Source organism: Myotis daubentonii, chromosome 3, assembly GCF_963259705.1.
Source record: "Myotis daubentonii chromosome 3, mMyoDau2.1, whole genome shotgun sequence".
NCBI lineage: Eukaryota > Metazoa > Chordata > Mammalia > Chiroptera > Vespertilionidae > Myotis > Myotis daubentonii.
In genome coordinates, this window is record NC_081842.1 from 9,113,380 (window position 1) to 9,128,095 (window position 14,716).

General features: G+C 52.0%; 1 protein-coding gene across 2 annotated transcripts in view; it reads left to right on the plus strand.

The window, feature by feature from the left end:
• ADARB1 (adenosine deaminase RNA specific B1) overlaps positions 1–14,716 on the plus strand; it is a 104,842-nt gene that overhangs the window by 72,403 nt on the left and 17,723 nt on the right. For both annotated transcript variants that reach the window (XM_059686690.1, XM_059686691.1), the window contains exons 3-8: positions 1,173–1,247; positions 4,905–5,839; positions 9,113–9,227; positions 11,057–11,225; positions 11,886–12,031; positions 13,078–13,246. In XM_059686690.1, coding sequence (XP_059542673.1) covers positions 1,220–1,247; positions 4,905–5,839; positions 9,113–9,227; positions 11,057–11,225; positions 11,886–12,031; positions 13,078–13,246 — 1,562 coding nt within the window. In that variant the 5' untranslated portion in view covers positions 1,173–1,219. The remainder of the gene's footprint in view (positions 1–1,172; positions 1,248–4,904; positions 5,840–9,112; positions 9,228–11,056; positions 11,226–11,885; positions 12,032–13,077; positions 13,247–14,716) is intronic.

Sequence of the window (14,716 nt, forward strand, 5' to 3'; positions counted from 1 at the left end):
GGGCTCTTTTATAATTATAAATTCCAGATGTCACCATTTCGTCTCTAAATACTTCCGTATCACTAAAAATAAGTACTCTTTCCACACCTAACATGATTAATAAGAACTTCTAAATATAGTTAGCTATCCAGATGGTATTTCTGTTTTAATTTCTCCATCACAGGATCTGTCGGATTCGCTTCAGGTTCTCATCGTGTCCCATTCTGGACTTTGCACAGAAGGAAGTTTCCAGAAACCATATCTAGAAGTAATTAATCTGGAACACTCTCTTGAATAAAGATATGTTTCTCGTATATCAAATACCTAAAATATATATAGCTTTTATGACAACCTTTTGTTAATAATGTCTTACAAGCAATGAATTTGCCTTTTAGTGATTTATAATATCAATTTTATTTGTATATAAAGCAACATGTGCAAATCTTTTCCCTCAGTTACAATTTGATGGGATTCTTTAGCACAGACGGTGTGTTAGTAGAATTTTACTAAGTATAGCCAACCTATTTAGGAAGAGGAAACTCTTAAGTTTGTTAATTATTAGATATTTGGAGTAATTGTTCTTTAAGGATTTCCTGTGGTTTCTCCTACCAACAAAATAGTACATGGCTAAGAAATTCAATCAGATTTAACAATTACATGCTTTTTAGATTCGTCCACGTGAGATGCAACTCGAGAAGAAAAAGAAATGGTAAAGTAAAATGCTGTTGGGTGCTTCTTCCTTTGTAGCCTTACTTTATAACCGGAACCGGAAGTCCTCCAGAGCAAAGATCAAATGGCACCGGGTTGAGTCCTGTTTGGGTTCTGTGGTCATCTGTCTTCAGCCCCTCCTACAGGAGCGATCTTTCTAAGACGGAAACACATCACCTTTCTCCCTGGTTCGGAGCTTGCCAGGGCCTCCACCCTGGATTCAAGGCCAGCTCCTCAGAGTGGGACCCCTCCCCACCTCAGGCCTCCCTCCCTGCAGCAGAGTCCTGGGGCCCTGCACTGACCGTGCTGAAGAGGCGGGAGCCTCCGACTGTCCCGTCCTGACCGCAGATCGCAGAGCGAGCTGTCCTTGTTTCATGAGCTTTCCCGTCAGTGTGTAATCCTGGGGGCGTCGTTTCTGCAGAGGAGACACCTCCTGTGACTCGCGTGATGGGCTCACTGAATGTGACTTTCTTGCTGTCTTGCAGACAGAAACAGCCTCCGCCAGTCAAGAAACCCTCCAAAGCATTTTGCCATGGATCTGGAAGATGAAGAAAACCTGAGTAAGACCTCGGCTGCCACGTAGGCTCCAAGCAGCTGGTTTTCCATTAGCCGTAGAGTTCCTGGGCGTCTTCTCAGGAGGCCAGTTTGGGGGAAGTGAACTTCCAGGGCTACAAGCAGTGGCGGGTGTTTAATTTTGGCCACGTTCTCTATTTACTGTGGGCCTCCCCTCCCAGCCGCAGGGAGGGTTGCCGCTGCCTGAAGGAGCGCATGCTCTGGTGCATGTCTCATGAAGCTGCACGCTTCCTGTTGGCACAGCCTGGTTACCATGGCGATGGTCAGATTTCCGTCTGTAAAGTCTAAGATAACCTCTGAGGTGGATTTAAATAGCTGGCCATTTAAAATAGTACATACCTTTTCTGTTCAAATACCCTGGATTCTCCTATATTTTGAGGGAAAGGGCTCACACGAATCTGCTGATCTTGTTTCTAGACTTTAATGAGCCTTAGGACTAGTGTGGCCTGAAACACCGGGGCCTCCTCCTTTCCACCCTGCCCTCTCTGGGGCGGAGGGATGGAGGATGGAGAGGCTGGGAGCTGTGCCAGCTTCCCCCTCTACGTTGTTCTCCCTGAAAAGTTAAGTGAACATCCTTCTCTTCTGTTTTATCTTTACTCCCAGAGAGCAGTGCACTTAAGGCTTAAATCTCCCTTCCCATTTGGGAGCTTTTAGTAGGGGCACTGCAACAAAGACCTCCTTTTTCTAACACATGTAGACATGAGCGTTCTTGCTTGTCTGTGTTCAGTTGCTCCCAAGAGAGAGCGTGCAGGTGTAAGTGATGGGTGATATTTTACGAGGAGTGGTCATCAATGGCCAGGACACAGCTCAGTCCACTTCTCTGTGACGCCACCCACTCCGGCCAGCTGAGGCCTTGGCGTTGGCTCGCGTCCGTAGATAACCCAGAGGTTCCCGCGGCAGACCGCCCCCCTCGCTCGCAGACTGCTCCGTGGGTTGTGTTGGGGAAGATGCGGGTGAGCTGGGTCTTGGTTATATGGATCACAGTGGACACTCTCTGGCTGAAGTCAGTCCCTGTGGGATGGACACAGCATGAGCAGCTGCCCAGTCGCTGTTGGAGAAGCTCATGCCCTCCCTCCTGCTGACTGTGGCGGCCTCTGGCGGCCTGGCGGAGGCCCTCTTCAGGGTGACCTCCCCGTCAGAGGCTCCCCTGAGGTCCCTTTAGAACCAGCCGTGTGTTTTTACTGTGCGGTTCCACTCGCCATCTCCAGTTCTGCCCGTGCACTGTTCCCTGTGAAGAGTGTGCATACGAGTGTCCCCCAGCCTCCGAGTTGTTGGGACTGCAGGTTGTCGTCCACGGCAGTGGGCATCCGGTTTGGGTGGAAATGTCATGCAGTGTAGCTTGTATAACTGACCCTTGGGTAACGTAAAGAATCCTTCTGAATAACTTTTCTGGAAAGATAAGCTGCTGGTGCAAGGGCTAAAACTTAGCTGTGCCAGTCCTGTATTTCCTGTCATTTCGTAAGCAACAAAAAATATTATCACGATTAGTAGTCACACTTAGGAAACCAAGTAGCATGATATGTAAAGAGAGAGTTGTGATAGAGGGGGTGTCTTTCTCCAGTTTTAATATTTTCTCTTTACATGGTAGCCTTTTAATAAGACAGACTGTGAGTAGCATTTCAGTGCTTCTGAAGCAAATAAGAACTTAGAATTTATGGGAACTATGCTATAGAACGTGTGTTTTTCCTATGCTCTCGAGACGGCCAGTCCAGTCCTGGTTGTCTTTATCCCTTGAAGGGAAGCATTTTGGGGTGGGAGGGCATCCTGTTTGGGTAATTGCATGCCGGAATAACTGATGACGATCTGAGTGTCTCTGTTGCTAGTTCTTCGAGCAGGAGCACCAGCACGTCCGCCCGCGGTCCTCTGTGGCGCCCTTGCTGCCTGTTCATCTAACCTGTCTCGCTCTGCCCGTTTCACCTTTTGTTCCCTCTGAGCACCGAAAGGAGTAACCTATCGAGCTTTTGCTGGAGGATGTTATAAATGAAAATTTAGTGTCTATTCCGTCAGCTTTGTCAACTGGGAGAAGTGGTGTGTGTATCAGGGCCTGGGAGAAGCTGTCTACAGAGGAAGGGCACCTGGCTCTAACCTCCGCCACAGGAGAGCCGGCTCCCCCAGGAGCCGTGTGCAAGCACATCTCGGCCGATGCTGATGGCCCGGGAAATGCGAGGCTTCACTGTGGCCTGGCAGCCAGGGGCCCGGGCCTCTGTCACGTGAGGCCGGCCCGTAGGTAGAGCTTAGCACGGTGAGAGCCTACGTTTACACTATGTTGTCGAAATAGACCCAGGCCACCGCCCCGGGCCCTGTAAGTTGGTTTACATTGTAAAAAATATCTTGGTCACTTAAAAGATTTATTGTGGGCTTTCGAAAGCTAGCGGTAGGTTTTAAATGCCGTGCCATCAACATCCCCCCGCCCCGTGATCACGGCTCCTGCGCTCCGTGCGACAGGCGGCCTGTGGAAACGTGGCAGGAAAACAGAATTATTTATTCTCCTTTTTAAAAAGCTCAATAAACTTAAAGGGAAGACTGAATACTCTTTTATTCCTCTTTTTGAAATTAAACTCATATTTTTGCCATGAACCTTCAGAGTCCTAAAATGATCTTTATTAATTATAAACACCTTCAAAAGGTAGCATAACCAAGTTAGCCTGTAATTCCAGCTTCAGTTAGGAGGTGGTGGCCTGCCTGCAGCTTCAATTTTATATCTGCTCACATATTTGTTTCTAATGTGGACCGTATTAAAAATTCAGAGGTAAATCAGTCCCCATGTGTAGTAAAAAAAAGCTTTAAATGAATATGGGAAATGAAGTTGTATCCTTCAAAAATCATTTCTAAATGGGCAGAATACTCTACATCAGTGATGGCAAACCTTTTGTGCTCGGCGTGTCAGCATTTTGAAAAACCCTTACTTAATCTCTGGTGCCGTGTCACATATAGAAATTTTTTGATATTTGCAACCATAGTAAAACAAAGATTTATATTTTTGTTATTTATTTTATATATTTAAATGCCCTTTAACAAAGAAAAATCAACCAAAAAAATGAGTTCGCGTGTCAGAGGTGACTTAGGTTCGCCATTACTGCCATAATTACATAAGCAGATTCCTAAGATTGATTCATGAACTAAATCAAATAGCTGCACAAATTGATGGAATATTTTGAACCTCGAGAACAAACCAGCCTGTAAATGCTGCTTTTAAATATGTCCCCTCGTCTGGGAGAGGCTGCAGTGCAAAGCCCAGTGAGTTAAATGCCATCGGGAGGGGGAAATGCCACAATAAACGACAGGTGTCAGTGCTGACTTAGACTTACTAATGTAGGGTCTTCTGGACAAATTTATTGTCCCACACTTTCATGCTCAGAATATTCTCATAAAAGTTATTTAAAAATTCACCTTTTAATGTAAAAGCAGCTGGCGATACTAAATAGAAATGGTAGGAGCCATTATTCAGCAAAATGTCAGACTACCCATTTCTGCTGAGGCCCTGAGCTGGTGGGAAATGTGCAGCCCTCCCGTGTGCAGCAGGGAGTGAAGTAGAACACACATCACTTACCCAGTTACAAAGAGAGATAAAGGAATCTATAAATTTTGCATTTACAAGATCCTGCAACGAAGGCGTTGTAAGTTGCTCTTTCTGGGCACCGCAGGTCCGAGCAGCACAGAGGCTAAGGACAGCTGCAGTGTGGACCCTGGGCCCCCGGGGGACAGCGCTCCGGGGCCGGCCGACAGCTACCTGCTCCCCAATGGGGGCGGTGGCAGCGTCGGCAGGAAGCGGCCCCTGGACGAGGGCAGCAATGGGCATGCCAAGTTCCGCCTGAAGAAGAGGAGGAGGGCGCCGGGGCCCGCCCTGCCCAAGAACGCGCTGATGCAGCTGAACGAGATCAAGCCCGGCCTGCAGTACACGCTGCTGTCCCAGACGGGGCCAGTGCACGCGCCGCTCTTCGTCATCTCCGTGGAGGTGAACGGGCAGGTGTTCGAGGGCTCGGGCCCCACGAAGAAGAAGGCCAAGCTGCAGGCGGCCGAGAAGGCCTTGCGGTCGTTCGTCCAGTTCCCCAACGCGTCCGAGGCCCACCTGGCCATGGGGAGGAGCCTGTCCGCCAACACGGACTTCACGTCTGACCAGGCGGACTTCCCCGACGCGCTCTTCAACGGCTTCGAGACGCCGGACAGGTCGGAAGTGCCCTTTTACATGGGCTCCAACGGCGGCGATGACTCCTTCAGTTCCAGCGGGGACCTCAGCTTGTCAGCGTCCCCCGTGCCCCCCAACCTCGTCCAGCCGCCCCTCCCGGTCCTCCCTCCATTCCCCCCGCCCGCCGGGAAGAACCCCGTGATGATCCTGAACGAGCTGCGCCCGGGCCTGAAGTACGACTTCCTCTCGGAGAGCGGGGAGAGCCACGCCAAGAACTTCGTCATGTCCGTGGTTGTGGACGGCCAGTTCTTCGAAGGCTCGGGAAGGAACAAAAAGCTGGCCAAGGCCCGGGCCGCACAGTCTGCCCTGGCCGCCATTTTTAATTTGCACTTGGATCAAACGCCGTCTCGCCAGCCTATCCTCAGCGAGGGCCTCCAGTTGCACCTACCCCAGGTGAGGAAAAGTCTGTCACGCTCGGTCATGCTTTACACAGCACTGGGGTTCGTTGCCGTGTTCACTCTCCATGTCATGCCACTCTGTCCTCACCACGTAAATCCAGCAGTAAGTGTGGCTGCCGAGCAGCCTTCCGAGATTGGGACGGCCAGGTGGCCCCTGGGGAGCCATCTGAGGCCATCATGGCACAGGTGGGGACACAGAGCAGTGCCATCAGCCCTCTCCACACTGAGTCTCACCCCGAAGGGCAGTCCACAGTGTCCTCCCTCCCTGTGTAGCTGCCCTGTGGGGGGGTAGGGGGGTGGGGGTGGGGGTCCCATAGCAGCCTCTGATGAGGAGGGAGGTCCAGACACCAGAGCCTGCCCAGCCCAGGGTGTTTCCTACGTCTCCCTGGGTCTCTAGTCACAAAAGGAGTGAGTTTGGCCATTCAACTGCTGAAACCTAAGGGTATGGGCTCTGGGCTCCAGCGGGATTGGCTGGCAGTGCATTCCTGAGCCTACAGTGTAGGGACCGTGTGTCAGAGGGACGAGGGGCATAGGGGGCCCTTAAGCAAATGCTCCAGGGCCCCCCAGGCACCCGGGTCTCTCTGTACCTGGAATTCCCCATGTGGGATTCATGCAGGCTCCCTCCTGCCCGGCCCCCTCCCCCCTAAAATCAGGGTGAACAGAGGGAAATGCTCGGGACTCGGATCAGCGTCTGTGAAGGAGGATGACTGAAAGAGAAATGGCACTAGTGTCATCTCCAAACCCTGCAACTCTGATTATTTATTGCTCTTTTCTTAGAAATCCCAAGGTCTCTGGTCTACTTAAAAATCAGTCTTTTAGGAAGAAAACCTGACCCTCTTCTCTGTTTATTCCTTCTTGTCACAGTATTGTTCAGTTTGAAGATAAAGTATGTAGTGGTTTGATCAGAAAAAGCGAAGGACTCAATATTGACAGATAAGTTCGGCCTGTATTCTCTCAGCGGGATCTGAGAATGTCGGCTTCTCTTTTACCTTTGAACCAATTAGAGAGGCCTGTGTTCAGTCCTCTGAAATGACCATGGTCCTCAGTTTTAAAAGAGGGAGTTTTATTTTATTTTTGCCTAAAGAGGCCAGGTTTCAAAGTGCAGACGAGTAACATTGAAGGGGGGGCAGAAGGAGGTGTGTGTGTGCACACATGTGTGTGCATGTGTGCATGCATGTGTGCATCTGCAGCCCAAGCCCCAGGCCGGGCTCCGTGGAGCAGTGGCCAGAGGCCCTGGCCTGGGAAGTGGGGCCTATCAGCCTCTCTGGGGAGAGTGTCTGGGAATCCTATGGGGGTGTGGGTGGGAGGGCCCTCCCAGCCCCACCCTCACCGCCTGTGCCGGTTCTGCTGGTGCTGAGCAGCAGGTTCTGGGCTTCTGTGTTCTCCAGCCAGGGAGGCCTGGGGTGTGCAGCTGTATCTTCTTCCCAGTCTCTGCTCACAGTAGCCCTGTGGCGTCTCCCAGAGGCCCCTGAGGTCCCGGTAACCATGTTTTCCTGGAAGACCTGGGGGTGGCTTCGCAGTCAGCCCGGGCCTGTTTCTGAGCTACGCTGTCTTTCCCCTGAACTCTCCAGTGTGCCCCTAGAGTGGGCGTAAAGCCTTGTTTCCCAAGAGTAACCCGTGCGGGACTTGGGCCGGACGTCCCTGGTCCTAGGATTCGTTGCCTTCGTGGTGTTCATAGTGGCACTAGTTTGAAAAGCAGGCGACGTGGACCGCGTGTGGGCGCCAAACGCCCTGTCAGCAGTGACTGTTAGAGCGGCCAGCGGGGCCTCCGGCCTCTGCGCCCCGAGGGTCGCTCAGGAGGCCATGCTGCGGGGCCGTGGGGGTGTGGGCTTGCCGTTGAGGAGCATGCCAGTTTGTCATTATACCCACCCCCTCGTTTAGAGGGAGGGGTGACCTCTTTGCGGGGGCGGACGAAGGTCCAGGAGTGCAATGCTGGCGTCGCCCGGGGAGTGTGCGCGGACGTCCCGCCTCTGAAAACGTGCGGCACGCCTGCCTCCTGTGAAACCAAACTCCCCTCCTCTGGGTCTCCTGAACCTCCCACTATGTTTCCCTTCTATGGAAGTTGGAACGTGTTGTCCTTTATCTGTGGTGCCCTCCCATCCTGTGGTTGCTCATCTGTTTCTGTCTGTGCTCCGACTCCCTCCCCTGTGTTCACATCTGTAGCATCGATGCCTCTGCCGAGGTCCCAGGTGAGGCCCGAGGGCCCCGCCTGGACCTTCTGCCCACCCTCCACCTGGCTGGTCTTGAGCATGTCCCTGGGGGCTCACTGGAATTTGCTGGAGCCATGATGGGAGGAAAGCTTTCTGACAACGATGCTTTTTCCAAATAAGTCATCGTTTAGGATCAGTGACTTTTCTATTCATTTTGGGAGTATTTTATTAAGGGGACATTAGATTTGGCCGTTTGATTGTCAAGACAAGTGTGAGATTAGGGAGATGTAGATCCAGTGTGGCTCTTTACACACACACACACACCCGTTAGCACCATTTCCCAGAACACTATGGGTCCGCTCTATCCATGACAACTCATGAGCCATAAAAATAAGACGTGTCCCAACTCTAACATGTTGGCTTCTAAGAAGCACTCCCTGGAGGGCAGTGCTGTCGAGCCTGGTCACATGCAGTGAGGTGTTCCAGGCCTCGCCGAACCCTTCCCTGGGTCCATTCCGCTGTCATCTGAGCTGAGTGACAGCTGCCCCACAGGCTCTGCTCAGGGCTGGATTCGGAGGGAGTGACTGAGCCAGGGTGATGGGATAGGTGTTGAAATAACTGAGACATATCTGATGGGCGCGGCCTTAGAGAGGGCGATTGCTGTGCAAAGTTCACGCTTCTTTAATTTGATCATTTCTAACTGCTCCTTTCTCCTGCCCGAGCTGCACACTGGGGAGCCTGGGCAGCAGAGCAGCGGAGCGGGAGGCAGGTGACCCCAGGCAGGCACTCTAGCCCCCTCCTCTTCGGTGTCCTCATCGGAGGGCGGGGCTGGTGTGCTGTGAGGACCAGAGGGGCAGCAGGGTGTGCCCCGGATGCACGAGCTCGAACTCCCACTGCCGGGCTCAGGGCTGTCCCTGCCCTCTAGGCCCTGTCGAATGGCCTTGCATGCTCCTCGGATGTGTGTTTTGGAGGAAACATGCACCGCACACACATGTGCACACGCACACACTTGTTTGCCAGACTTAGTGTGGGATTCCCCAGAGAAGAAAGCATCTGAGCCATCACCCTGGCTTTCGGGGGGCAGGTGCAGGTGCCTAACCCCCTGCTGTGGTCCCCAGGTGTTAGCCGACGCCGTGGCCCGCCTGGTTCTGGATAAGTTCGGCGACCTGACGGACAACTTCACCTCCCCCCACGCACGCAGGAAGGTTCTTGCTGGAATTGTCATGACAACAGGTAAACATCTTGCTCTTTAAAAATCTCAGAGGAAAATCGTGTTTTCCTTCTTCCTCAGAATGTCTGTCATCTGCAAAGGTGGGAACTGTACTTACATATTTTTCCCAAATGTTCATCCTTTCAACCTAATTGTTTTCATGTGGAGAAGCGCCCTCTGTTACGGTTGGATCCCCACGATCGTGTGAGAGCGGTCTGTCTGCTCAGGAAACTGCAGGAGACATTAATTCCTGCTTCATGGGAAAGTAGGGCGTATCTGATTTACCAGTTAGTGTTCATGCTGCCAGGGAGGTTTCTGTGTGGCTTGTGGGGGAGAGAGGAAGCTCCAGCCGGAGGTGAAAATCTGGGGGAAAGCACAGTTTGGAAGGCAGGAGGAACCCTATTAAATTTGTCCAGAAGGAACCCTTCCCCAGGTCTTCTCCCCACACCTGGGATGCATCTCCGTGGTGTCCTGGCCAGCGCTGGGCCGGGCGGGACGTGCAGCGCCCTCTGCTGGCAGCATCCCGGCCTGTGCTGGAGGCAGGCCCCGAGGCCAGGGAGGAGGGCTGGGAATGGCGCATCTGTCTCCGCCAGCCAGGAGAAGCCCAGCTCTGTGAGGGTGGCTGTGCTGTCCTCCTCTCCCAGGCAGTTCTCTGTCCGACTGGGGAGAGGACGCGGTTCTGTAATCCTAGCCTTGATCCCCCCCGCCTCGCCTGCAGAACGTGACGACTCGAATCACAAGCTCCCCCCGCCACGTGAGTGCTTTGGCACAGCTGAGCTGTGTCTGGGGGCGGGTGAAGAACTCTGAATCTTAACGTGGGTTTCAGGTTTTCTCTGATGTTTTGTGCCTGTGTTTCCCTGCTCTTCTCTCTGTGCTCGTACTGTTTACGTAACTGAAAGGTGAGCTGCTGATGCAGCAGCCCCCTGAGCAGGCTCTGTGGTGTGTGGCTGGTTGTCATCTAGCTCTTCTCACTGCCTGAGGAGAGGCGATGCCCGCAGGGCAGCATTTGCCCCTCTGTGTGAATTCCACTGCTCAGAGCCAGTTTACACCTGCAGGCAGGACTGCCAGCACAGGCACCTGGCTGTGACCTCAGAAGGCCTCCATGCCTGGCTCTGACCTCAGGTGGCCTGCACTTGTTGAATGACCTTGGGCAGGTTTTTGGCCCCTCTGTGCCTCAGTTTCCTGGTCTGTAAAACAGAGGCAGTGGTGCCATGCGCTTTAAGGATGTGGGGATGAGATGAGAAAACCTTCCCTAGTAGACCCAGCACAGTGCCCGCCTCTGGGTGGCACCGTCTGCAGCTGGTGCTGGTGGTGCAGTTTATCCCTGGTGGCGTCAGGCCTTTGCAGCACATCTGGCGCGTGGCCTGTGACAGATTTACCGCAGAGTGGCCGCTCCTCTGGAGGTGCCCGGTGCTGCGGGCTGCAGTCCAGCATGAGGGGGTGACAGGGACTCCTGACCAGCACACTATGAACGACTTGTTTTCCTTCTTGTCCCTCCTCGTCGCCTCTTCAGTGCTTTCACATCAATCTTAAGATTAATAACCAGACCACCTACCTGCCTTCACATAGTGCTTCCTCCCTGTGTCCATGGGACTGTTCAAGAAAGACCTACATTCCCGAGGAGTCACTTCCTCAAGCTCAGAACCTTCACACTGAAGACGAGGGCGGCTGGCTCCCATCCCAGGGGGGCACAGAGCTCGTCCTCTGGGAGGCTGTGGCCGGCAGGGGTGGCATGGGGGTGAGTGTGCACTGAGGTCTCTGCCAGGTTCCGTCACCGCGGACGCGTGCAGGCCCTCAGGCGCAGGTGGGCACGTGACTGTGACTCAGAGGAACGGTCTCTCTTGTTTTCCAGGCACAGATGTTAAAGATGCCCAGGTGATATGTGTTTCCACTGGAACGAAGTGTATTAACGGCGAGTACATGAGTGACCGTGGCCTCGCTCTGAATGACTGCCACGCAGAGATCATAGCGCGGCGGTCCTTGCTCAGGTTCCTTTACACACAGCTTGAGCTGTACCTAAAGTAAGTCTAGTAAGTAAGTAAGTAAAGGACGCTGTTTTAAGAAGTACTGCCTTCTCCCCCTCCCCCGTCGGAAAACACTGCAAAACTTTCACTCAGTTCTCAGAACAGCAACTTTGTCAGTAACAGTGAGGTTGGCTCCCATCTGCCCATGATGCTCAAGCTACAAATAGAGTTGGCTAACTTATAGCACACATGCATATACACATGTACATATGTGCACACACGTATGCACACATGCGTAATAGTATCGTGGATTTCAGGGCTGTGCTCAGACCCTGGGCTCTTGTTTCCTGCAGGCTGACCTCAGTAGACTCCACGGCCGGTAAACACGGGCGTTTTTATCCCAGGCACTGTGCCTCACACCAGCCCATCACGTATCCAAACTGCTGTTCTCTGTAAAGACATCTCTACACAGTCGTTCTGTTTGGAATCAGAAATGAGAAGGCAAGGGGAAATGCTCCCATTTTGATGCCCTGTCCATTGCTGAGTGACAGGAACTGTGTGAATGATCATAAACAGGGAAAAGGAAGACTCCAGTTCCAGCTTGTCTTCACCCCGTCGGAACTGCGGGCCTTTGAAAGTCTCTGGGGGCTGGGACAGACCGGATTGTGACTGCACGCAGCTGGAGCACTCACTCTGCAACTTGCTTCCTTTCCGCAGCAAAGAGGATCAGAAGAAGTCCATCTTCCAGAAGTCTGAGCGGGGAGGCTTCCGGCTGAAGGACACGGTCCAGTTCCACCTGTACATCAGCACCTCGCCCTGCGGGGACGCCAGGATCTTCTCACCTCACGAACCGATCCTGGAAGGTATGGCCAGGCGTCTGCACAGCCAGCAGTTTCTCACTGTGAGGCCATGTGGTAACAAAATAACAAACTTACATTAATATCCTTCTTCTTTCCCTGTCAGCCTTAAACGTGGGTCTGAGGGCTAAATAAAAGCAGGTTTTACTAGTACTTCTCCACGAATAATTAATTAGGATATTTTAATGAATGAAAACGTTGACTCTAATAAACTCTGGGCTTGGAATAGAATGAGGATACCAGATCAAAATTGATGTCAGCACTTAAACTTGGATAATATACAGGTTGTCACAATCTTGTCTGTCTCTAAGTCAGAGACGTCCATCCTCTTCCCTGTTTCTGATGAAACTTAAATGTGTGATTGTTGGCGGAAACCCCAGCAGCAGGTCAGACGAATGAAAAGGGAGACCCTGTTTCTATCACATGTCCCCACCCTTCTCTGCACGTGTTTTCCACGGATTTGTATCCACCTGTCTCCCCCAAAGTTTAAACATTATTTGTTCCAAATAGAACATCTGATTGCATTGTTTTTCTTGATTATAAAGGCAACACAAATCAATTTAAATATTTTTTAAATAAGAAAGAAAATTTAAATCACCCGTTTTCATATGGCCCAGAGGTAGTCACTGTCTGTGCGTGCTTCCTGTGAGCTTCCTGAAACCCTATGGGTTTCCTTATGAAATTTTTAAAATGTGGGGGAAAATATAACAAACACCCAAATATCCAACACCTAGAAGGAGCAAATGTTAGCATTTTGTCCTATTTGCTTCAGTTCCTTTTTAACAATGGAAGTCAATCACTTTAGTTAAAATGGAAGCCCTCGTCTTCCCCAACCCCTGAGAAGGCCACCTCTGTGAATTTGGTTCATATTATATCCTTCCTGTCCAATTTTATATACTTATAATGTACGTATGTCCTATAGATACAGAACAACCACAAGTACATCCAGGCGGACTGTGTGGTAAATGTGTGGGGTGTAGTTAAACGTGCTTCTCAGTGAGTGAAGCAGATGATTTCCTACCAGTGGCTTCCTTCTCCCGTTTCTCTCTTAGAACCAGCAGACAGGCACCCGAATCGCAAAGCCCGGGGACAGCTGCGGACGAAAATAGAATCTGGTGAGGGGACGATCCCCGTGCGCTCAAATGCGAGCATCCAGACGTGGGACGGTGTGCTGCAGGGGGAGAGGCTGCTCACCATGTCCTGCAGCGACAAGATGGCACGGTAAGGCCATGGAGCACCCACTGCACCAGGCTCACTCCTGCTGGACCTGGGTACCCCCCACTGTGCCTCTGCAGGCACCTGACCCTCTCCACTGCACCAGACTCACTCCTGCTGGTTCCTGGGTACTCCCCACTGTGCCCTGGGGGCACCTGACCCTCCCCACTACACCAGACTCACCCCTGCTGGTTCCTGAGTACCCCCCACTATGCCCCTGGGAGCACCCAACCCTCCCCACTGCACTAGACTCACCCTTTACGGTTCCTGGGTACCCCCAACTGTGCCCTTGCAGGCCCCTGACCCTCCTCCTATGCAAGTTACCTACTTTCAAAATGGTTTGGTTTTGTTCCCACTCCCCACTTCAATGTTCCCCACATTCTTTGAGGGATAAAGGCCCTAGGGGGGCTCCAGGACCCTTCGAGGGAGTGAAGGTGGGCCTTTACCCAGGAGGCTCCAGGCTGCCACTGCCATTCATCAAAACAAGCGTCTTGCCCTTTATTATTATTGTTATACTAGAGGCCTGGTGCATGAAAATTCATGCACTGGGAGGAGGGTGTCCCTCAGCCCAGCCTGCCCCCTCTTACAGTTTGGGAGCCCTCAGGGGATGTCCTACTAACGGCTTAGGCCCGCTCCCCTCTGCAGGAGGTGACTGGGCAATCAGGGGAAGGCACCGCCCCCATTACCCCACCACTGCTGCCTGCCCTGACTGCCCTCGGCCCTCGCAGCCTCTGCAGCTTTGTCTGGAAGGACATTTGGCTGTCCAGTCTAATTAGCATTTTATGCTTTTATTATTATAGATTATTATAGATGTGGGCTTCTGGGGTGAACTGATGTGTTTCACTGTGACCTTATAAAACAGTTTGCTCCCGGAGAAAGCAAAGAGGTTCCTCATTCATCAAACATGCACTTTAATGGTCATACTTACTATTCAGTTAGTATTTGGGTTATTGGTATTTACATTTTAAAAACAATGTGACACCCTCACAGGCATTGTGCTCTGAGCACCGAGAGCACCCCCTCATGGGGAGGGGAGGCTGGGTGCTGCAGACACCCCGAGTTTGCCTTCCCCTGGGAAGTGTTATTCTTTCAGGAGGTACATGGGCAATGGCACGAAGTTCCGTGGTAGAAAAGCATGTAAAATAAAACCCCTCCCCCAGAGTGCTCCACAGCCCATGCGCGTGGGTCCTGATTGCCTCCCGACAGCTGTCAGGGCCGACATGTGTGCGTGCACATCTTGTCCATTGTTTGTAAGCGTGCTCTTGACTTTCTCTAATGGTCATGTCAGGGAACCTAGGCGATGCGGAGCTAAATTAATCGTACACCGTGGCCCATTCCCACCCAGCAAGGTGCCCACATGATGTGTTTACTAATCACATGCCCTTTGTATTCACTGTCCATACCGTTTCTGTGTGTGTGTGTGAGTGTGTGTGTGTGCGTGTGTGTGTGTGTGTCCGTGTCCTTGAAAAATAGGTG